This window comes from Anabrus simplex, chromosome 2 (assembly GCF_040414725.1).
Source record: "Anabrus simplex isolate iqAnaSimp1 chromosome 2, ASM4041472v1, whole genome shotgun sequence".
Taxonomy (NCBI): domain Eukaryota; kingdom Metazoa; phylum Arthropoda; class Insecta; order Orthoptera; family Tettigoniidae; genus Anabrus; species Anabrus simplex.
The window spans coordinates 174,349,375-174,372,528 of NC_090266.1; the positions used below are offsets into that span (position 1 = coordinate 174,349,375).

At 38.3% G+C, this 23,154-nt stretch overlaps 1 protein-coding gene across 2 annotated transcripts in view; it reads right to left on the reverse strand.

Moving 5' to 3' along the window:
- The window catches only part of LOC136862724 (protein XRP2), a 304,026-nt gene that overhangs the window by 124,222 nt on the left and 156,650 nt on the right, over positions 1 to 23,154 (reverse strand). Inside the window, exon 5 of one of the 2 annotated variants that reach the window (XM_068226503.1) lies at positions 1,736 to 1,856. In XM_068226503.1, the coding sequence (XP_068082604.1) occupies positions 1,736 to 1,856 (121 nt within the window). Of the gene's footprint in view, positions 1 to 1,699; positions 1,857 to 23,154 lie in introns of both variants that reach the window. The other variant, XM_068226502.1, reaches the window with a different exon arrangement.

The following is a 23,154-nucleotide window of genomic DNA, read 5'->3' on the forward strand; positions in this document are numbered from 1 at the left end:
TTTTTAAGTGCATCTTAAATATGAACAAGACAGAACTACAACAGGTGTAACAGGTGCTATAAGGGACCTATGGACACAATTCAAATTGTATTGATTTTAACTCATTATTAATGTTGTTCATCATGCTTTATAATCACATTCTCAAACTAGTAATGTCCAATGATTTGACATGTTGTTTTATCATGTTCTTAAGGCAGCTGAGGATGATCGATACAGATCAAAACCGGTACTGCAAATAGTGTACTATTAAGCATAAATACACTGTACCTTTAATAAGCGGTATTGATTAGGTAGAATTATCCTCATTTTACAATCGTGAATTTTCTCAATGAAGAAGAAAAGTTACAGCTTGTTTTCCAGTCACTGACCGGGTCAGAGATGGAATGAATGAAGCCCCTATCTTGCGGCGAGGATAGAAATTGTGCTGGCTGCCGAAGCCTGTCGCACTCCACTGGGGCAATGATTAATGACTGACAGGTGAAATGAAATGATATTGGAGTGTTGCTGGAATGAAAGATGACAAGAAAAACAGGAGTACCTGGAGAAAAACCTGTCCCGCCTCCACTTTGTCCAGCACAAATCTCACATGAAGTGACCGGGATTTGAACTACAGAGCCCAGCAGTGAAAGGTCGACGCGCTGTCGCCTGAGCCATGGAGGCTTAACCTGAACTTTATCAATATGGACATGAAAATAATAAACTATAATTTTAAAAAGTCGTGTAACAAAAATATTGCAAACTTTGGTCTGGGAAGATATGGGAGTAAAGAGACAGGCTGCTCGACTAAACAGTGTGTTCTGAGCTGTCAGTGGAGAGATGATGTGGAATGACATTAGTAGACGAACAAGTTTGAGTGGAGCTTTTAAAAATGAAGATAAAATTGAGAATTCATAAGGAGAAATTGTGGCAAATATTCATTTAAATGAAAAGGAATTAGGGACTGAAATAATTTATGAGGGGATATGTTTGGAAATTCTTTAATAAGTAAACAATTGATAGGGAATCTACCATCTGGGTGATAGCCCTAACTGCAGATCATTGATGACTAACTGATTGATTAATTAATTGATTGATTCTCTGCACCAAAAAGATGCCTGAACATCAGAAGGTAAAAATTTATAAAACAGTGGGATAGAATGCCAACCACTGACGAGAAAACAGGGACAGGCTCTCAACACAATGGAGATGAAAATGCTATGATGGTTCCTTGGATTGACTTGCAACGACCATGTAACAAATGACGGCATATGTCAAAGGCTTGGTGTATGCGCAATTGTGGAGAGAGCAAGAGAGGCTCGACTCTGGTGGTATGGTCATGTCATGAGAAAAGACAATTCTGTAGCCAAAACCGCAGTCACATTCAATCCTGGTGGTTGTTGACCGTGTGGTAGACCACTACAGTGGCAGATGGATAACATTTGGGATAACATGTGATATGGATTTCAACTCTAAATATATCCACAACAGAGCCCTGTGGAAGAGACGTAGCAGAGAAGCAGAAGGAGTTTTCTGCAAAATTTACTGCTATAACCTGGGATGAATGGCTTATACTTTATTATGTAACTTTAGGACATTCATGAACTTTAGTAACACAAATTACGTTTTGAATAATTAATTTGCTCATAAGCAGAAATTAAATCTGTTCAGCAATGGTTAATAATATACTATATGTGTGTGTGTGTGTATATATATACATTACATTCTTCAGTTTCAATTTATTGATGAAAGCTTTCACCCGTTGCAGTTGTTGGTCATCGCAGAAGAAGGAAACGAGGCACACCTGACCAACAGGAACTTTATGAGGACCCCAAGTATGGGGTACAGTACTCTTCTCAGCCCGAAGAGACATATTCAAACTGAAATTAAGGAAGGAAAGAATACATGGAAGGTGAACAAGCAGTTAAATGAGAAAATTCTCTTACCATACAAGTAAATGAAGATTTTGCCAATGAAACAAAACTTCCTGAGGGAAATAATTTTGTTTATTACACATACTGATATTTCAAAATCATTTCAAATAATAAAAATTCATCTCTGCTCCCTCCTCCACCTCCCACCTCTCTGAGGGACAAACAAAAAGACTGCAGAACTAAAACTATACACAATAAGACCTCCATTAATCCAAATACCATTTAACTGAAAATATTTATTTTAAAGTATAATATTTGTTCAGTTTTTCAAAGAAAAGAATAAAGATAGTGACAGTGAATCACTGAGCAAATGTCCAGCTCCATGGCTAAATAGTTAGCAAGCTGGCCTATGGTCCAGAGGGTCCCCGGTTCGATTCCCAGCCGGGTCAGGGACTTTAACGTTCATTGGTTAATTCCAATGGCTGGGTGTTTGTGCTGTCCCCAACAACCCTGCAACTCACACACCACACATAACACTATCCTCCACCACAATAACATGCAGTTACCTACACATGGCAGATACCTTCATCGGAGGGTCTGCCTTACAAGGGCTGCACCCAGCTAGAAATAGCAACACAAAATTATTACTGAGCAAATGGCCTTGTGTCACTATCTAATCAGTGTCTAATGATCTAGGTTTGGTCAGTGTTCGCCAGACTCTTAATAAATGTTCACTAATAACATAGTTCGAGTTAATCTATTATTGTTTTGGAGTTGTCAATAAGTGTATTGTATTTGCAAAGGTGTCATGTATTCTTTCTCAACTTTACATCATGTCAATGAAATGGATGTGCATTCTGATAACCCTTGAAAAAAAAAAAAAAATCAGAGGCTACAAGGATAATTAAAACTGGAGATATTTTTCAAACAGTAGAGGCGGTATGCAATGTTGGTATCTCTATCAAAATGGATTACAACGAAGAATTAACTTGAGGAACGTATTACAAAGAGGCCTAAAAAGAAGACACTGGTTAGATAGTGACTCAAGGCCATGTGCTCGGTGATTCGCCGTCACTGACTTTGTTCTTTTCTTTTGAAAAATGAACAAAGTGAACACAGATGTATTTTTATGGTTTACTCAACAACAGCAAAAACGAGAGGGCTTATTCAGTTTAATTAATTTGAGAAAAGGCTAAAATACTTTCTGAGATGTTGGGTGAGATGGGTGTAAGGATCAAAGTTGGTCATGGATTGTTCCAGAAATGGAACAACAGATACAGGGTAAATCAAACAAATGTTTGTGGCAAGAAATTATCTACAGACCCAGATGCAGTGGATGCTTTTAAAACCGAATGTAATGATCTCTTTGCAAGTGTAAACAGAGGATCAAACTTTTAATGCAGATAAAACAGGAATTAAATTTTAAAAGATTACAGAAGAGTTTCCCTACTTCAAAAGAAGAAATGTCTGTACCTGAAAAAAAAAAAAAGTAAAAAAAAAAAAATTAAAAAAATCCTTTTCAGTATGGCAAGAATCAAACTGAAAAGCATCCCAGAAATTTGGAAAACAATTAATATGTTGTATACTGGTGTGTGCCCAATCTTCTTCTTCCTGGCCTATCTCCCATTTACTTGGGCTCAGCATTTTTTATGGATTTAGCCCATTTTCACAGCTTTTCTTTTGCTTCTTCTCTTTTTTATCAATTTGCTCTATGCCGCACCAATACAGATAGGTCTTATGGCGATGACAGGATAGGAAAGGGCTAGGAGTGAGAAGGAAGTGGCCGTGGCAGATACCTTTCTTCATGCCAACCCTATGTGGAGGGATATATTCACAATTGCAGCTTCTATGGTGGTTTGTAAATGAAGTTGTGTATTACGATGAACACAAACACCGAGCCCCCATGCTAGAGGAATTAACCAGACACCCGACCCAGCCAGGAATCTAACCCGGGGCCCTCTGAACCAAAGGTCAATACGCTGTATACTCAGGCCAACGAGTTTTAGATACCAGTGTGCCATAATCAAGGGTGAAGATAAAGACCTCAGCTCTACAGAATACTTATCTAGTATATGTCCGACTCATTGGCTGAATTGTCAGCGTACTGGCCTTCGGTTCAGGGGGTCCCGGGTTCGATTCCCGGCTGGGTCGGGGATTTTAACCTTAATTGGTTAATTCCAGTGGCCCGGGGGCTGGGTGTTTGTGCTGTCCCCAACATCCCTGCAACTCACACACCACACATAACACTATCCTCCACAACAATACCACGCAGTTACCTACAAATGGCAGATGCCGCCCACCCTCATCGGAGGGTCTGCCTTACAAGGGCTGCACTCGGCTAGAAATAGCCACACGAAATTATTATATCTAGTATATGGCTTTTAGAGCCAGGAGTGTCCGAGAACATGTTTGGCTCACCTAGTGAAGGTCTTTCTACTTGACGCCCATGGGCGACCTGCTAGTCTGGGTGTGAGACAATGATATAATGGGGTAGATAGAGGGAGAATCTCTCTGTTGGCAAGTAGGCTATTCCTGTCGAATAACACCAAGGGGTCTGGACAGGTGTTAATGTCCCCTCCGATAAATGAATCACTATCACCAGTGTCACATGCCCTCACTTCACATGAATTCAAAGCATTTGATAACATAGATCATGGAAGATTACTGACAAAAATGAAGGCTACTGGACTAGACAAAAGAGTGACTGAATGGGTGCCTAAATTTCTAGAAAACAGAACTTAAGAGATTAGAGCAGGTGAAGTGTTATCTGATCCTGTAATCATTAACAGGCGAGTCCTACAGTGCAGTATTATTGGACATTTATGTTTTCCTATACATAAACAATATGAGTAAAGAACTGGAATCACAGATAAGGCTATTTGCAGATGATGTTATAGTATATAAAGTACGAGTAAGTTACAGGACTGTGAGCAACTAAAAAGAAGACCCAGACAATGCTGAGAGATGGACAGCAGACAATGGTATGATGGTAAATGGGATGAAAAGTCGGGTTGTAAGTTTTCCCAAGACAAAAAGTCCTCTCAGTTTTAATTATTGTGTTGTTTGGGTGATAGTACCTCATGGGGATCACTGTTAAATACCTATAGATCATTCCATGTTAAGAAAACAGTACTACTCTCATGGACCTGCAAGGACTGAACACACCCCCAGATACCCACGATTCCTCATGATTAAAGAATATTATAATGTACTTTATATTGTATTATGAAAGAAAGAAAAAAGGGTGAAGCATTTTTTTGTCCGTGAGTTATTAAATTACTTAACATTCTCTATTTCATAAATACATTTGCAGGGAGGAAGCAAAACCATCGCCTTGTTGCCTTCCTTAATTTTCTTTCAGAGAAGCTTTGGTACATGTAACGCGTAATCCGTTACGCTATGAATCGCCAGCAGTTTATCACTGTTGAAGAGAAGTCATCTATTTATTTGTGTGTTCTAACATTCTCGTACTGTACAGCAGTTGTTATTGAAGATTTTGATGCTGTGGTGTGCAAGGATATATCACGGCATGATTTGTACTGATAAAGAAATTCGCTACGACTTTTATCTGTGCTTGGTTTTGTTATTTAAAAGTTGTTCCTTAAGCACATTTAATTTTTATCGTTCTTTTCATGGAGCGTAACGACGGCACAGTAGTAGACATTCCCAGAGTTGCTTGGGCAAATTTATTAAGTACAATTAACTGCATCTCTACCCCCGAGCCTATAACAATTTATGTTGTCTATTTTCTCCCCCAATTTGCTTTGAGCTTCAATAATGAGGTTTTGTATGTGCAGTAGTTTACCCTTGTTGCTGGAAAAACCCAAACCATAGATATCATAAAAATAATTTGCAGCTTAGTTTCTTTCCAACTTTTACCTTGAACTTAATTACAGATTTCACCATTTGCACACCATCAATTTCCCATTATGCCCAGGAAACTAAAATGAGCTCCCTCTAAACCACCTGTCCCCTTGAGTTCGTAAAAATAATTTGCAGCTTACTTTCTTCCAACTGAAATTAAATACTGACTTCCATAAATTTTTCCCCATTATGTTGTGAAAACCAAAATGAGCTCCCTTTCAAACCACGAGTCCCCTTGAGTTCCTAAAAATAATTTACAGCTTAGCTTCTTCCTTTGATCTGGAAATTAAATACTGAGTTTCACAAATATTTCCTGTTTTTCTGTGAAAAGCAAAATGAGCTCCCTCTAAACCCCCATCCCCTTGATTTAATAAAAGTAAGTTGCAGCTTAGTTTCTTCCCCCCTTTATGCTGAACTTAATACAGAGTTTCAAAACTTTATGTCCCACTGTTTTCCCGTATTACTGTGAAAACAAAATGAAGCCCCTCTAATTATCCCATCCCCTTGAGTTCCTAAAATTAATTTGCAGCTTAGTTTTTTCCTCCTTTTATTTTCAACTTATGTACGGAATTTCATAAACTGATGTGCCGCCATTTTCCTGTACTGCTGTGAAAACCAAAATAAGCCCCCTAAATAAACCTGTTCCCTTGAGTTCATAAAAATAATTTTGAGCTTAGTTTCTTCCCCCTTTTATCTTGAAATTAAATAATGAGCTTTACCAATATATATGTTGCCGTTTCCCTGTGATGCTGTAGAGCAAAGCCGCTCGATATGGCAACCTTGTTGTCATAAGAGCAATATTGTTTCCATAACACGGTATGACCTACAGGTGTTAATATAAGGAATGCTCATTACTGGGGTAACAACAATAACAAGGTTACAGATCTCTTCACATGGTTATGAGGGCATTTAGTGTTTATAAGGATCTAAAGGAGAGAGCATATAAGTCTCTGGTTCCAGAGTATGGTTCCAATGTATGGGACCCACACCAGGACTTCCTGGTATGAAAATTGGAAAAGAACCAAAGGAAAGCAGCACAATTTGTACTTTGTAATTTCTGAAAAAAGAGTAGAGTATGACCAAAAGATTTCTACAAAGAAAACTTTGTTCAACATATGCCCACCTACTCAGTACTATAGTCAACTATTCATTTACAATAAATAGTTATTTGGTGTAAATTGGAACGTTTCAATCCTTGTTTGGATCATCCTCACCTACCATTATCATCAAGAATACAAGTTAAAATTAAATAGGTACAAAGACATTTAAAATAAATATTTGACACACGAACACATTAAAAACTTCTTATAAAACTCTTTGCCACTCCCCTCTGATAAGGCTGACTCAACTCTCAAGGCACCCACATGCTCGCACTCATTCAAATGTCAACAACACGTGGGTGAACACATTTTGAGGCAGGAAGAGAATCAGTCGGCATTATTTTAATTTTCACCTGTTTTTATTTCTTTCTTCTTACGTTTGCATTCCTTTTATCTTTCTCTTCAGACTGTTCTCAAAATTTTTTGGAGTGGTATTTCAAATAATGCTTTCCACACTAAAGTTCCTTATTGATCACCTAGCAGGCAATATCCTGTAATGACAGTTATATTCACCAGACTAAGAGGACATTGCAGGCTCTATGTTTAACTCTTCATCATTGAATCTACTACCTTTTCAGAGACCACCACCAAGAGTTAGAATTTTATGATCTTTTTACATGCAAAAACAGCAAGATTTTTATAAGAAGGTTTTGATGTGTCTGTGTGTCAAATATTTATTTTAAATGTCTTTGTACCTATTTAATTTTAACTTGTATTCTTGATGATAATGTTAGCTGAGGATGATCCAAACAAGGATTGAAACATGTACCAATTTACATTAAATAACTATTTATTGTAAATGAATAGTTAACTATAGTACTGAATGGGTGAACATATGTTGAACAAAGTTTCCTTTCTAGAAATTTTTGGTCACAAATTGTAAGTCAATATGGAACAAAAAATGAAACACATTTGTTGTAATGTAACTGCTAATCTTTACATGAATTTCAAGGTTAAAATTGCTAAACTCCCCCCCCCCCTCCCCCATGGCACTACAGCCCTTGAAGGCCTTGGCCTACCAAGCGACCGCTGCTCAGCCTGAAGGCCTGCAGATTACGAGGTGTCGTGTGGTCGGCACGACGAATCCTCTCAGCCATTATTCTTGACTTTCTAGACCGGGGCCGCCATCTCACCATCAGATAAGCTCCTCAATTCTAATCACGCAGGCTGAGTGGACCTCAAACCAGCCCTCAGGTCCAGGTAAAAATCCCTGGCCTGGCCGGGAATCGAACCCGGGGCCTCCGGGTAAGAGGCAGGCACGCTACCCCTACACCAAGGGGTCGGCTAAAATTGCTAAGACTGGCATTTCTTTTTTAAACAATGCTTACTTCACAATTTAACTAACTTACTCAAATTTTAAAATTTCAGATAAAGAGACTTCAGAATACAAACCAGGAACAGAAACTACATTCTAAGCTAATTTCTATGAGTGTAAGAAAGTGAAATTAAATTTCTTTATAAAAAGAAGTTCACTATTAATGATCAAAGGTACGATGCCCACTTAGCTGTTTGTCTTCTACTAGCCCAGTAGGAGTGGGATTCATTTCAGAACTGCACTAATCAAAAACTTTTATAGATAGATAGATTTATCATCAACAGGTTATTTACCCAGTTATAGATGGTTCAATACAACATTATATACAAGTACACCTTAAATAAATAAAAATTATTCCTAAAATAATTTACCGAGCTCGATAGCTGCAGTCGCTTAAGTGCGGCCAGTATCCAGTATTCGGGAGATAGTGGGTTCGAACCCCACTGTCGGCTGCCCTGAAGATGGTTTTCCGTGGTTTCCCATTTACACACCAGGCAAATGCTGGGGCTGTACCTTAATTAAGGCCACGGCCCCTTCCTTCCCATTCCTATCCCATCGTCGCCATAAGACCTCTCTGTGTCGATGCGACGTAAAGCAAAGTAGCAAAAAGAAAAAGAAAAAAAAACTTAAATTATTGCCAAGTTTGAACTAAATCTAGAGACGTTTATATACACATCCAGCACCTTAAATAAATAGAAACGAATCTCCTAAAATAATTGCCATGGTTAAACTAAATCTAGAGACATTTATATACACATATTTACAGTATACAGAGAGGTCGTTATGACAAGTCTAATTTTAGAAGGGGGTGAGTGGAAAAGGTCCACTGATTCACCCATCTCATTCAGTGATTTTTGTGCCCTCAGCAGCCATGGGTTTGCCCGAGCCACAGTTTTCACTTTAGGCAGATGGAAAATATATCTTTGCCTAGTACTGCGGTAAGGAACATGTAATGGACTCAACTCCCTTCCAGGAAATAGAACATTTTGATAAGACTCTTGAAAACCTTAAAGCCTCTAACATAATGAATAATGTGAATAACAGTTCAATGAACACCATCCACATTTTTAACCACCACCACCATCCCAACCACCACCACCCCCACCACCACCACCCCCCATTTAAAATGTCAATAACTTACCTTTAAGTACAACAGAATGTGATATCTTCAACAAAGGTCCCAAGTATAATCTGCCTAACCCTATTAAGTGTCACATAATCAGAACAACTGTAGCTGAACCAGAGCTTACTATCAATAAGTTATCCTTAGAAAAACAAGATGAATTAGGTATGAAGTGAAGAAAAAATTGCAGAACGCTGTTTTGAAAAAAAAAACCCACACATGCCCCAGCATCCAACACACAAATATAGAACTGCAGCAGAAGATTAAGTACAACAACATTATTGTAAACAAAACATAAATAAGAATATTTATTCACCAGAAATCGAACCAGGGACCCCTTGAACCAAAGGCCATTTCAGCTTTTACCTTTTACAATCTTTCTGGATTCTATTAGTTGGATCTTTACTAACTTTAGAAAAGCCATCATCAGGGAAAAAGATTAAGTTTTTAAATGTAGTTGTTTTTAGAAATTAGGATGGTAGTGTTTTCTGATCACTGATCTGCATTTAGGGCAGTCACCCAGGTGGCAGGTTCCCTATCTGTTGTTTACCTAGTCCTTTCTTAAATAACTGCAAGGAATTTGGAAATATATTGAACATATACCTTGGTAAATTACTCCAATCCCTATAAAAAATATTTGCCCCAATTTGTCTGCCAGAATACCAACTTTATCTTTATAATGTGATCTGACCTACTTTTAAAAACACCACTCAAACTTATTTGTCTACTAATGTCATTCCTCGTCATCACTCCACTGACAACTTGGAATATACCACTACCCGGCGAGTTGACCATGCGGTTAGGGCCGCACAGCTGTGAGCTCGCATCTGGGAGATAGTGGGTTCAAACCCCACAGTCAGCAGCCCTGAACGTGGTTTCCCATTTTCACACCAGGCAAATGCTGGGGCTGTACCTTAATCAAGGCCACGGCCGTTTCCTTCCCATTCCTAGGCCTTTCCTCTCCCGTCGTCGCTATAAGACCTATCTGTGTTGGTGAGACGTAAAGCAAATAGCAAAAAAATAATATACCACTTATTATAAAGATGTCAATTCCCATAGTCGAACAGCTCGTCTCCTTTCTCCCAAGTTTCCACAGCCCAAAATTTGCAACATTTTCATAACGCTACTCTTTTGTCAGAAATCTCCCAGAACAAATCGAGCTGCTTTTCATTGGATTTTTTCCAGTTCTTGAATCAAGTAATCCTGGTGATAGCAAAAAAATTATGTTGACAAGATTATTAATAAAATCATAAACACACCTAACACTATGCTAATTAAAAAACACAAGATGAAAAAATATTTTTGTCACTTTCACTTGTATAACAGCAAGTTACACCAAATCACAAATATTTTCAAGAAACAAAAATTTAACACTGCTTTTAGAACTTCTTTTTATTTTTTTAAATGATATTTGTTCGGGGCATCGATCTATGAAGATCTTTTGCCCCTACTTGCACCATATGTGAGGAACCTGCGTATATTATGTAAATAGCGGAAGTGTAAAGTGTTGAATGTGAGGAAAGGAACATTAAGGACGACACAAACACCCAGTCCCCAGGCCAGGGAATTAATCATTTACAATTAAAAACCACTGATCCGGCCGGGAAGCGAACCCGGGGCCACTGGGTGACAGGCGGACATGTTGCCCCCTACATCGTGGGGCTGGACGCTTTTAGAACTAGTAATAATAATAATTCTAAACTAATTTACAATACGCATACTGTTAACAACCTACAACCCATTTTTCAGTCAGTGACCGGGTCAGGGATGAAATGAATGAAGCCTCCCATCTTGCAGCGAGGATAGAAATTGTGCCGGCTGCCGAAGCCTGTCACACTCCTCGGGGCAATGATTAATGAATGACAGATGAAATGAAATGATACTGGAGAGTGTTGCTGGAATGAAAGAAGACGGGGAAATCCGGATTACCCGGAGAAAAACCTGTCCCGCCTCCGCTTTGTCCAGCACAAATCTCACATGGAGTGACCGGGATTTGAACCACGGAACCCAGCGGTGAGAGGCCAACGCGCTGCCGCCTGAGTCATGGAGGCTCGCAATGTTAACAACAATACTAAATACTTACAATTAGGCATCTATACTCTGAAATGTACACAATGTGATGCAAACAGGAAGGAATTTCATAACTTGCTATAAAAAACATATCAATGCCAGTAAATATAGAAGAATCACAACAATGGGGAAACACATGACAGAATTCAAACACACATTTACTTCTTTAAGCAGAAACCTAGAAATTGTTCAGGTAGCCGATAATGGACCAATACTAGAAAATTTGCATATTACTTTTGATCAAAGGAAAAAATTCACTTTTTCCAATCTAAATGAAATATTGAAAAAAAAATATTTAGCTTGACATGGCAATAATAATCAATTCTCAGTTAAAAATAACTATGTAGTCATCAACACACTGCAAGCATAAGGGTGAACAAGCTTTTAAGGCAGGAACAGAATCAGTGAACATTATTTAAATTATTCAGCTCTTTTTTGTAACTTTATATTTCTTTCTTTTTATGTTTCCATTCCTTATTTTATTTATTTCTTTACAGATTCTTCTCAAAATGTTTTGGGGTATTTCAAATAATACTTTTCACACTAATGTTTCTTATTGAACATCTAGCAAGCAATATTCTGTACTGACGGTTATGTTCACTGCATTAAGAGAACACTCTAGCCTCTATGTTTACTCTTCATCATTGAACCTATTGTCTTTTTAGAGAACACCATCAAGAGTCAGAACTTTATCGCCATTTAGACGCAAAAACAGCAAGAATTTTATAAAAAGGTTTTAATGTGTCTGTGTGTCATATATTTATTTTAAATGTCTTTGTAACTATTTAATTTTAACTTGTATTCTTGATGATTATGCTACCTGAAGATGACAAAAACAACTATTGAAATATGTACTAATTTAAACTAAATTTATTGTAACTGAATAATCAACTATAGTATTCAATACATGGACCTATGTTGAGCAAAGTTTCCTGTGTACAAATGTTTTGGTCATAAACTGTAAGTCAATAAGGGGAAGGAAAAAAAAATGTTGTTACTGGGCGACAGTCTTCAATGAAGATCATTGATTGATTGATTGATTGATTGATTAATTGATTGAGAGGTTTGGAATTGAATCCAGGTTTTTAGCATACAATCTGATGATTAGAAATTTTATACCACCACCTCTTCTACCCTGCCAGCCAATATTCTCATGCTAGTAGTTTTTCCATCAACAAAACGTGAACTGGCTTTCCACACTGTCAGACCATACACACTTGACAACTTAACAAACATGGCCACCAGGTGGGCTTCTGCTCTACAAAACTGCTGGAACAAACCTTTTGAGGGAATTGTGCTTGGTGATGAGGCTGATGAAGAAGAGAACTTACAGAACATATATGTCTTTTTAACATTCAAAGTTGTGTCATTATTGAACACAGTGAGATTAGTGAATGGCCAAATGCTGATAATCCTAAACTACAGTAATTTTACTGACCAGGACATCAAGGATGTGGTTTACAATTGAAGGAAAACACTAACAGTGATTATTATTATTATTATTATTATTATTATTATTATTATTATTATTATTATTATTATTATTCAGATAGTGCTGAGCAATGAAGCCCAGCAGATGTCCTCCTAATAAAACGATAGTGAGATACTGCTGCAAGAAAATGCTGTGAAAAGAGAGTTCAAACACAAATCTCATATTTTATTGCAAAAAAAAAAACTGGAGTACAGTAACACAGTACTTGAGAATATTAACTGTGTACATACTGCTTTTGATCTAGCATTCTATAGAAGGTCCCTAACCCGTTAGAGGAGAGATTCTCACTGTGACAAACAATGTGTAACTAAGGGTAGCATCCTGCTACACAGAATTTTCTCTGAAAACACTCAGACAGTTTTAAGCAAGCCTCGGACCTATGGGAATAACGGAGTCCCACCCCCATTTGACAGGTGAGGGACTCCTTGGAAACAACTTGGCAAACAAAATGGAATTCACTGGGGAGCTATCAATATTAATGCGGCTTATGGAAGAAAGAAAGTAGAAATGGCTGAGTCAGCAAAAAGGATGCATCTGGATGTGTTAGGAGTTAATGATACTCGTATTTGGGTAAGAGGAGATTACAAGGAAGGGATAGGAGATTATAAACTGTACTTGACAGGTGTTTAAAATGGAAGGACAGAGTGTGGGGTAGGACTGATCATCAGGAATACTATCGCATGCAGCATAGTTTCTGTTACGCACGTAAATGAGTGAATTATGTGGGTAGATATGGCAGTTGGAGGAATAAGGATGAGGACTGTCTCAGCATATTCACCATGTGAGGGTCCAGATGAAGATGAAGTTGACATGTTTTATGAAGCACTGTTGACATCATAGTCAGGGTCAACAGCAAGGATAGAATAGTGCTAATGGGTGATTTCAATGCGAGACTTAGAAATAATAATGTTATAGTTTTCACATCTAAGTAGCTACTTCTGGAGATGCCGAGCTGCCGGTAAATCTACCGACAAGAGGATGACGTATTTGAGCACCTTCAAATACCACCGGACTGAACCAGGATCAAAACTCCCAAGATGGGGTCAGAAGGCCAGTGCGTCAACCGTCTGAGCCACTCAGCCCAGCAGAGTTGGAAATAGAACTGAAGGATATGAAAGGGTGATTGGTAAATGTGGGGAAGATGTGGAAGCAACACATGGGAAGGTAGGGATATAAGATCCATAAAAGACCATAAAATAACCTACTATGAATTCAGGAAACCTGTTAGAAATGTGTGGGTTTTCAGGGATTATTTGATGATACAGAATGAACTAAGTATCTCTAGGCCTAACAGAGGAAGTGAAATCTGTCTGCAGATGAATAAGGGCAGAAAATCTCCAGGACAAGGAAATTAGACACAAGTACCTGGATATGATTAGTGAAAAGTACCAAACAATGGACACTAAGCAAGTTCGGGATGTAGAAAGAGAATGGGTAGTATACAGGGATGCTGTAGCAGAAACAGCAAGGGAATGCCTGCGAACAACTGTGTAAAGATGAAGAGAAAAGAAAAAACATCTTGGTGGAATGATAAAGAGAGCAGCTTGTGTACAAGTAATGAACTTCATTCCGGTTCCGTACTCTCACTGAGTAATATTTTGCAACTCTTCATATTATCTTTTACTTCTACTTCATTTTTTTGTTCTCACACTCAGCTTTTTGTTTCCACTTTTAGATCCTGGCTATACTTGTATTCGCCATGAAGAAATGTAACGGATTTTTAAAACTTCACTCCGTTTCCAGAAGCATGACAAACAGAACGACTTTTAACAGTCTTCACAATTTTAAGTATTTCCTCCAGCCAACCAGTCGTTATATTAAATACGACTGGACCCACACCTGTTACAACTAAATTCGTCCAAGACTGAAGCTATGTACATTTTAAACACAGAATTTCATTGCATTTGTTGACTGTATTTTATTGCAAGTTTTTATGTAAGACTGTTTTTGTACACGTTTCTCATATTTGTGTTATTTTAGCTGATGATGACCTCTCGGCTAGGTCGAAACATGCCCTATGTAGCTTTTTAGGCAGACCATTTATCAAATGGCAAATGTGTATTGAACAGGTGGACTTTATACAAATAAATTCTTTTAGAATTTAATCTCAGACAAGAAGACGTATCAGAAATGGCCACAAACAAGGACTGATTGCAGACAGGGAACTGTATGTAGATGAAAGAAACAAAGTGAAACAAATAGTTGTTGAATCCACAAAGAAGTCGTGGGAAGATTTTGGTAATAACCTGGAAAGGCTAGGTCAAGCAGCAGGGAAACCTTTCTAGACAGTAATAAAGAATCTTAGGAAGGGAGGGGTAAAAGGAAATGAATAGTGTTTTGGGTAAATCGGGTGAACTCATAATAGATCACACGAAAACACTGAAGTGGTGGAAGGAATAGTTTAAAAATCTTCCTGATGACATAGCGAACAACCCAACTCATGGGGAGGAGGACAATGATGTTGGTGAAAATACGCTTGAGGAAGTGGAAATAATGGTAGATGAACTCCACTGTAATAATGTACCAGGAATATATGAAATCAGACCTGAAATGGTAAAATACAGTGCAAAGACAGGGATGAAATGGTTTCACAAGGTGATAAAATTCACATGGAGTGTTAGTAAAACACCTTCTGATTGGACAAAAGCAGTAATAGCTCCTATTTATAAGGAAGAGAACACGAAGGAATGTAACAAGTAACGAGGCATCTCATCGATCAGTATACTATGCAAGGTGTTCACCAGCATCTCGGAAGGGAGGATGCAATCAGTGTTGAGAGGAAGTTGGATGAAAACCAGTGTGGTTTCACACCACAGAGGGGCTGTGATGATCAGACTGTCAGTACATGCACCAAGTAATTGAAAAATTCTTCGAGAGAAATCCACAGTTATGTATATGCTTCGTAGATCTAGAAAAGGCATATGAGAGAGCACCAAGACAAAAGTTGTTTGCCACATTGCAGGACTATGGGATTGAAGGTAGATTATTAAAATCAATCAAAGGCATTTATGTTGACAATTGGGCTGCAGTGAGTACTGATGGCAGAATGAGTTCTCGGCTCAAGGTAACTTACAGGCGTTAGACAAGATTGTAATATATCACCTTTGTTGCTCATAGTTTTCATGGATCATCAACTGAAATGTATTAAGTGGCAGGCAGGGATTCAGTTAGGTAAAAGTGTAGGAAGCAGTTTGGCCTATGCTGATGACTTGGCCTTAATGGCAGACTGTGCCAGCTTGCAGTCTAATATCTTGAAACTTGAAAATAGATGCAATGAGCATGATATGAAAATTATCCTTTCCAAGACGAAACTGATGTTAGTAGGTAAGAAATCCAAGAGTAGTAAATGTCGCAATGGGGATACAAAGCTGGAACAGGTAGAGAATTAAAAGTATTTAGGATGTGTGTTTTCCAAGGATGTGCTGTTAAGTGAGATTGAATCAAGGTACAGCATAGCTAATGCAGTGAGCTTACAGTTGCGATCAACAATATTCTGTACAAAGGAAGTCAGCTCCCGAACGAAACTATCTGTACATCAGTCTGTTTTCAGACCAACTTTGCTTCATGGGAGTGAAAGCTGGGTGGACTCAGGATATCTTATTCATAAGTTAGAAGTAACAGACATGATAGTAGCGAGCAGGATTGCTGGTACAAACAGGTGGGAACAATTGCAGGAAGGTACTCAGAATGAGGAGATAAAGGCTAAGTTAGGAATGAACTCAATGGATGAAGCTATACCCATAAAGCAGCTTGGGTGATGGGGTCATGTGAGGCGAATGGAGGAGGATAGGTTATCTGGGAGAATAATAGACTCTGTTATGGAGGGTAAGAGAAGTACAGGAAGACCAAGACAGCGATGGTTAGACTCAGTTTCTAAGGGAGACCAAGATGGCAATGGTTAGACTCGGTTTCTAACGATTTAAAGATAAGGGGTATAGAACTAAATGAGGCCACAGCACTAGTTGCAAATAGAGGACTGTGGCAATGTTTAGTAAATTCACAGAGGCTTGCAGATTGAATGCTGAAAGGCATAACAGTCCATAATGATGTACATATGTATGTATGTATGTATGTATGTATGTATGTATGTATGTATGAGAGCAAATAGTCAGTATTTTCTCATTATTCAAAATATTGGTCACACAAAATCAAGTAACCACACTTTTGATCAATGGTGGTTTAATTGTAGTAACCTCCACTGATACCAAATTGTAGAGGATATACATCAGTGAATATTGATTATAGAATTGAAGATATGTTTCTTCCTGATAGGAGAGTATATCAATCTACTTGCTCCACATTAAATATCAAGATCACATTAACAGTCCTATCTTTTCTGGAAAGTACATGTACATTCATAAACAGCATGCATTTTAGGCAGTTAATGATTTTCTGAAAAGGAACAAAAACATTTTAACAATTGGCTTTACGTCGCACCGACCCAGACAGGTTTTATGGCGAGAATGGGAGAGGAAAGGCCTGGGAGTTGGAAGGAGGCAGCCATGGCCTTAATGAAGGTACAGCCCCAGTATTTGCCTAGTGCAAAAATGGGAAACCACAGAAAACCATCTTCTGGGCTGCCGATAGTGGGGTTCGAACCCACTATCTCCCGGATGCAATTTCTGAAAATATGGATCATATATCTCAGTGATACAAACATTTCTTCATAAGAATAAAAAACCTGGCATAAAACTGCAAGATAAACCTAAATCATTCCAGGAAAATTCTCTGCCTATACCTTTACATGCTATGAGCATACAAGCTATTCTAATGAGCTTTCTGCAGCTCAGAGGAGACAGCTGATTATATTTTCAGGCATAATGCATGTAACCACAGTTATCAAGTTATACCTTATTTTCTTGCATAATTAACGCCCTTGCATAATTTATTCATCCCAATATTTCTGGGTCCAAAGTGGAGTAAAAGAAATGTTCTTCAAACATCCATCATGCAGTTCATAATGCGTTTTGAAATAAAAATGTAGACTACTCAAGTAGCAGCCTTCCTGCTGTAAAACCAGGCATTTCAAATAGTGCTCAATGTGCTGTTATCAGCCAGTAGGATGTATCATTGCACTACTTCAGTGAATGAAACAGCATAGAATTGACTAGTGACGCTCTATTCCAGTCTGGTACAAACATGTTTTATGAGTGTTTTAGGTAAGGTACATCCATTTTCTTTGATCTCAAAATTGTTTGTTAATCCACAATGAGCAAGTATTCGAGTAATTCTGCATCATATAAACTCACGGTGATCAGTTATGCTGAAACACACGGGAATAGGGCAGTGGGCCGCAAATATTCAGTGTCCGAATGCAACGTGCACTACGGGCGGAAACAGAAAAGTGCACTTTAAGCAATCAGTAAGTCTCGCAAAGCATTTTCCGGACCAAAAAGTGGCAAGTTTCCACATGCAGAGGACGATCTGCTTAAATATGTGATTTTGTTACATAACAATGGATATGCCGTTTTTCATGAAATGCTGTATTTGAAAGGACGAGAAATAGTTGCTGCATATGGAGTCAGTGTCTCAGATTTCAAGGTTAGCCAAGGCTGGATGATGAATTTTATGAATAGAAATGGTCTTTCTCTTTGATAAAGAACAATATTATGCCACAGAATGCGTAACAATTTCAACCAAAAAGTAATTGATTTTTATTGCTTTGTGATTGAGAAGTGTAAAGTGAAGGAATATTTGCTCTCCCAAATAGGAAACACAAATCAGACGCCAATCAGTTTTGATATGCCACAAAGTCAAACAATCGATAAGAAAGGGACATTGAATGTTATCGTACGAACTACCGGAAGTGAAAAACAACAATGTACTGTAGCACTTGCTGTAACAGCTGATGGCAGAAAGCTTGCACCTTACGTTGCTCTAAAACGAAAAACAATGCGTAAAGTAAAAATTTCCGTGAGGGATCCATGTTCATGTCCTAGAAAAAGGGTTGATGGACATGTTTCTCATACAAGGTTGGATACGAAGGGTTTGGGGAAATCGAGCAGGGTCCCACCTTCAATGCCAGGTCCTTCTTGTGCTGGACAGTTTTCATGGCCATCTGACGGAAGACACTAAGAAATTATTGGAAACCATGAAAAATGATTTGGCATTGATTCCTGGTGGACTGACATCAGTACTTTACTTCAACCCTTGGACATTTCAGAAAATAAACCATTCAAGAACAAAGTGCAAAAACTCTATCAGTGCTGGATGGCGGAAAGTGTGCACGAACTTACTCCAACAGGCAAGATTCGGAAACCATCTGTGGAACACCTTTGTTGAATGGATATTGCGCACTTGGGACATGGTTTTTCCGAAGGTGATTGGAAAGGGCTTCAAGAAAACAGGAATCTTGAATTTGTTAGACGGGAGTGAAGATGACTTCATATGGAGAGATGTGAGTAGTGATATCAGTAGCAGCAATTCTTCCTGTAGTGCTGGTAGTGAACTCGAAGGCGGTTGCCTATAAAAGGTAAGACTTTCCTTTTTTTTTTTGCCAGTAGGTTGTTATTATTATGTACTTACAGGAATTATACTTTTATTAGTTCATACTTATTTCACTTCAAGTGGTATTATCAGCTCGTAATGGGAAGAATATTTCCCAGTGTCAGTACTTCAAACCCATGTGTCCAACTTACCTGATGTACTGTATTTGACTTTTCAGAGGACAAAAAACCCACACATGCTGTAATTTTATGCCAAATGACGATAACTGCAAGTGAGTTGAACCAATTATGTGTATATTATATTTGATGTACTGTATCTTTAAATGGAAAGGAATGGTAAATCATTTTTTTAATATCTGAATTCCTTGAATAATTTACGCATCCAAAAATTTTGCCTCTATTTCTCGTCAAAAAAGTGTGTTAATTATGCGAGAAAATAAGGTAATCCACCAAGTTTGAAATTCTAGATTAATTCTGGAATTCACTTTGCATAAGTAAACTCTGCTCACATCTGTAAGAGCAAAGCTAACCACAAAGACACTGCTTACTCTTTTTGTTATTGAAACTTCCAATAATACTGTCTTATGTCCTCACTGTGGCTGAACTTTTGTTAGAATATTAGGCATAAAAATGCATATTAGCAACAGACATCCTGATATACCCAGGGAACAACTAGCAGCTCGTCAAACACCATCTGATTCTAAGACCTTCTACACATGGAGCTACTTATTAGAAACATAACTTTTCTATGACCGTTCACGTAATTTGGTTAATAACCTAATAGTGACTAAGCTCCACACACTAAGCTACTGTACAGTGACATATTTTTCCTAATTAGTCACTTACAAAGTTTGATGTGGGCTCGCTGAATCACTTTTCTTCTTCACTAGAATGTCAACACTACTGACTCAAGTGACAAAGAAGAGATGGTTGTGTTTCATTATTTCAAGGGAAAAAAATAGAAGAAAGTATTGAGTTCACCCATATTTTAGAACAAACCTCCACTACACATCATTCATAACAGTGAAGAAGCTTGTATGACGAAACACAGTTATATAGAACTTAGTGGAGCTTATTGCTCCTGTCATTCAACAGCAAAATACAAATGATACAGATGTTGATTCCCATAGCAAATCTGAAATATTTGTTCCGAATAAGTAAATTTATAATACCAATATAAATGGTCCGTTATTGGACATTATAAATTTTCCAGGTAACTCATTCCTGGTCGCCAGCGTTTCGCCCCCGTGTGTTAGGCTGGGCTCATCAGTTGGTACCTAGCACACCTGCCAAGACGCTGGCTAGTGCATACCATGGAGGCCACTGCGTAGGCTAATTGTAGCCACAGGCAGTGCCAATGCACTATGAGAGACTTTGTCTCACTACCAATAATTGATGCCTGCTTGGCCATCAGATGATATAGATGTTGATTCCCACAGGGAATCTGAAATATTTGTTCCGAATGAGTAAATTTATAATACCAATATAAATGGTCCGTTATTGGACATTATAAATTTTCCAGCTAACTCATTCCTGGTTGCCAGCGTTTCGCCCCCGTGTGCTAGGCTGGGCTCATCAGTTGGTACCTAGCACACCTACCAAGACGCTGGCTAGTGCATACCGTGGAGGCCACTGCGTAGGCTAATTGTAACCACAGGCAGTGCCAATGCACTATGAGAGACTTTGTCTCATCTATAGCATCTGATGGCCAAGCAGGCATCAGTTTTTGAAAATGAGACAAAGTCTCTCATAGTGCATTGGCACTGCCTGTGGCTACAATTAGCCTACGCAGTGGCCTCCACGGTATGCACTGGCCAGCGTCTTGGTAGGTGTGCTAGGTACCAACTGATGAGCCCAGCCTAGCACACGGGGGCGAAATGCTGGCAACCAGGAATGAGTTAGCTGGAAAATTTATAATGTCCAATAACGGACCATTTATATTGGTATTAGCAAAATACAAATATAAGGGAATGTGTGAGTCAACTTTATTTAACAATAATTTTAAGAGTTTACAAAGGGAAGTCACGAAAGAAAACAATTTTCACATAATGCATGTTCCATAATATTTCTCATAGCATTTCACTGCTGCTCAGCATCAAATGAAGGTTCATAGGCATTGGTAAGTGCATTGTAAATTGCTTCATACTATCCTCTTGCTGCCTGAGTTGGTTCGGTCGCAGTTGGTACACACCGAAAACTGTGTGAAGGTAGGCTGAGAGGTTGATGTAGGGACGAAAGGTCACTAGGAGAGGCTGACAGAGATGAAAGTGAAGTTGTGGACGCTAAAGTACAATGGAGGTGGCATCAGTATCTCTTCAATAACTTCACGACACTTTCTTTTAAATTACTGCACTTGATTTTCAGTCACTAACTTGAGATCTGGCAAGACACTTAATAAAAGCATTTTCAAGGCCTCACTCCTTGGATTGTTACTTGCTTCTCCCTATTTTGTCGCAGCAAGTTTTGCCTGCAAATTCTTCCATATTTCCTTGCATTCAGCCACTAAAACAAAAATAATATCCCTCAAAATTAAAATAGGACTGCCTAGTTGTACTTGAATGAAGAATACATATAATTAATAATATTTTATTATATCATTATTTATGTAAAATAAGTAACAAATGAATAGCACTATAATTTCATAGTTTTATTTATTTGTTTCCAGGTATTTAACAACTGGAGAAACATTTCCATCTCATTCACTTTACTTCTGCAGAGGAGAGAGTACAGTTGGGTGTACTCTAGCAGAGACTACAACAATAATTTGGAACATTTTGAAGAGAGAACACGGGTCTACCGAATCATCAAAAATGGAAAACTATTGCTGAATAATATGAATAATTGTGGAATCATCCACACTGCATAGGTGCACTCGACAGAAAATATGTTAAAAGCGAGAAATTCCCCAATGCTGGTTCTTCTTATTCTTAATTACAAATCATACAACTCAATTGTGCTAATGGCTTCCTGTGATGCCTATGGTTTATTCATGTCTGTGCTTCCAGAATGAGACACTGGACCACATATGGGCTTGATTTCCCACCCATACACATCTTTCCCCACTTGCCATTAAGATATGATGAGAATGGTTGTCTTTTCCCAAATATTTTGCGACAGATGAAGCACTCCCATTATCATGTTTCCTGATGAGGACCTATAAACAAAAGGTGTTACATAATGTGATATCAATCTTCAATTACAGATTAAGCAGAGGAAGAAAACTACTGTGTGCTTTTGGGCTGGTGGCTGAGAAATTTGCAGTCTTAAATGGCCCTGTACGGTACCGAGATCCAGAGAAGGTAAACAATATGATTAAATCTGCTTGTGTTCTCCACAATTATGCCCGTGAACACAAAGGGCTTGAGTACATACAACGGAATTTGGTAGACAGTGAAATACCCAGTAATCAATATTCTGTAATACCAGCACAATATTCATCTATAAACAAGAATTCAACAGCTAACGCACTAAGAAATCATTTAGCTAAATATTTTTAATTCCACAGCCTGTCTCCAAATTCAAACAGGCCAGGAATGGAATGAATAAAGCCCCCAACTGGCGGCGAGGAGAGGAACTGTGCTGGCTGCTGAAGCCTGTTGCACTCCTTTAGGGCAATGATTAATGACTGACAGATGAAATGAAATGATAGCGAAGTGCTGCTGGAATGAAAGATGACAGAGAAAAACCTTTCCCTCCTCCGCTTTGTCTAGCACATAACCTCACATGTAATGACTAGGATTTGAATCACAGAACCCAGCGGTGAGATGAGCCTTGGGGACTTACAATTAATTTTTAATCTATTGGACTATTTGATGATGACGATGCTTGTTGTTTAAAGGGGCCTAACATCAAGGTCATCTGCCCCTAATGGTACGAAATAAAATGACAACAAAA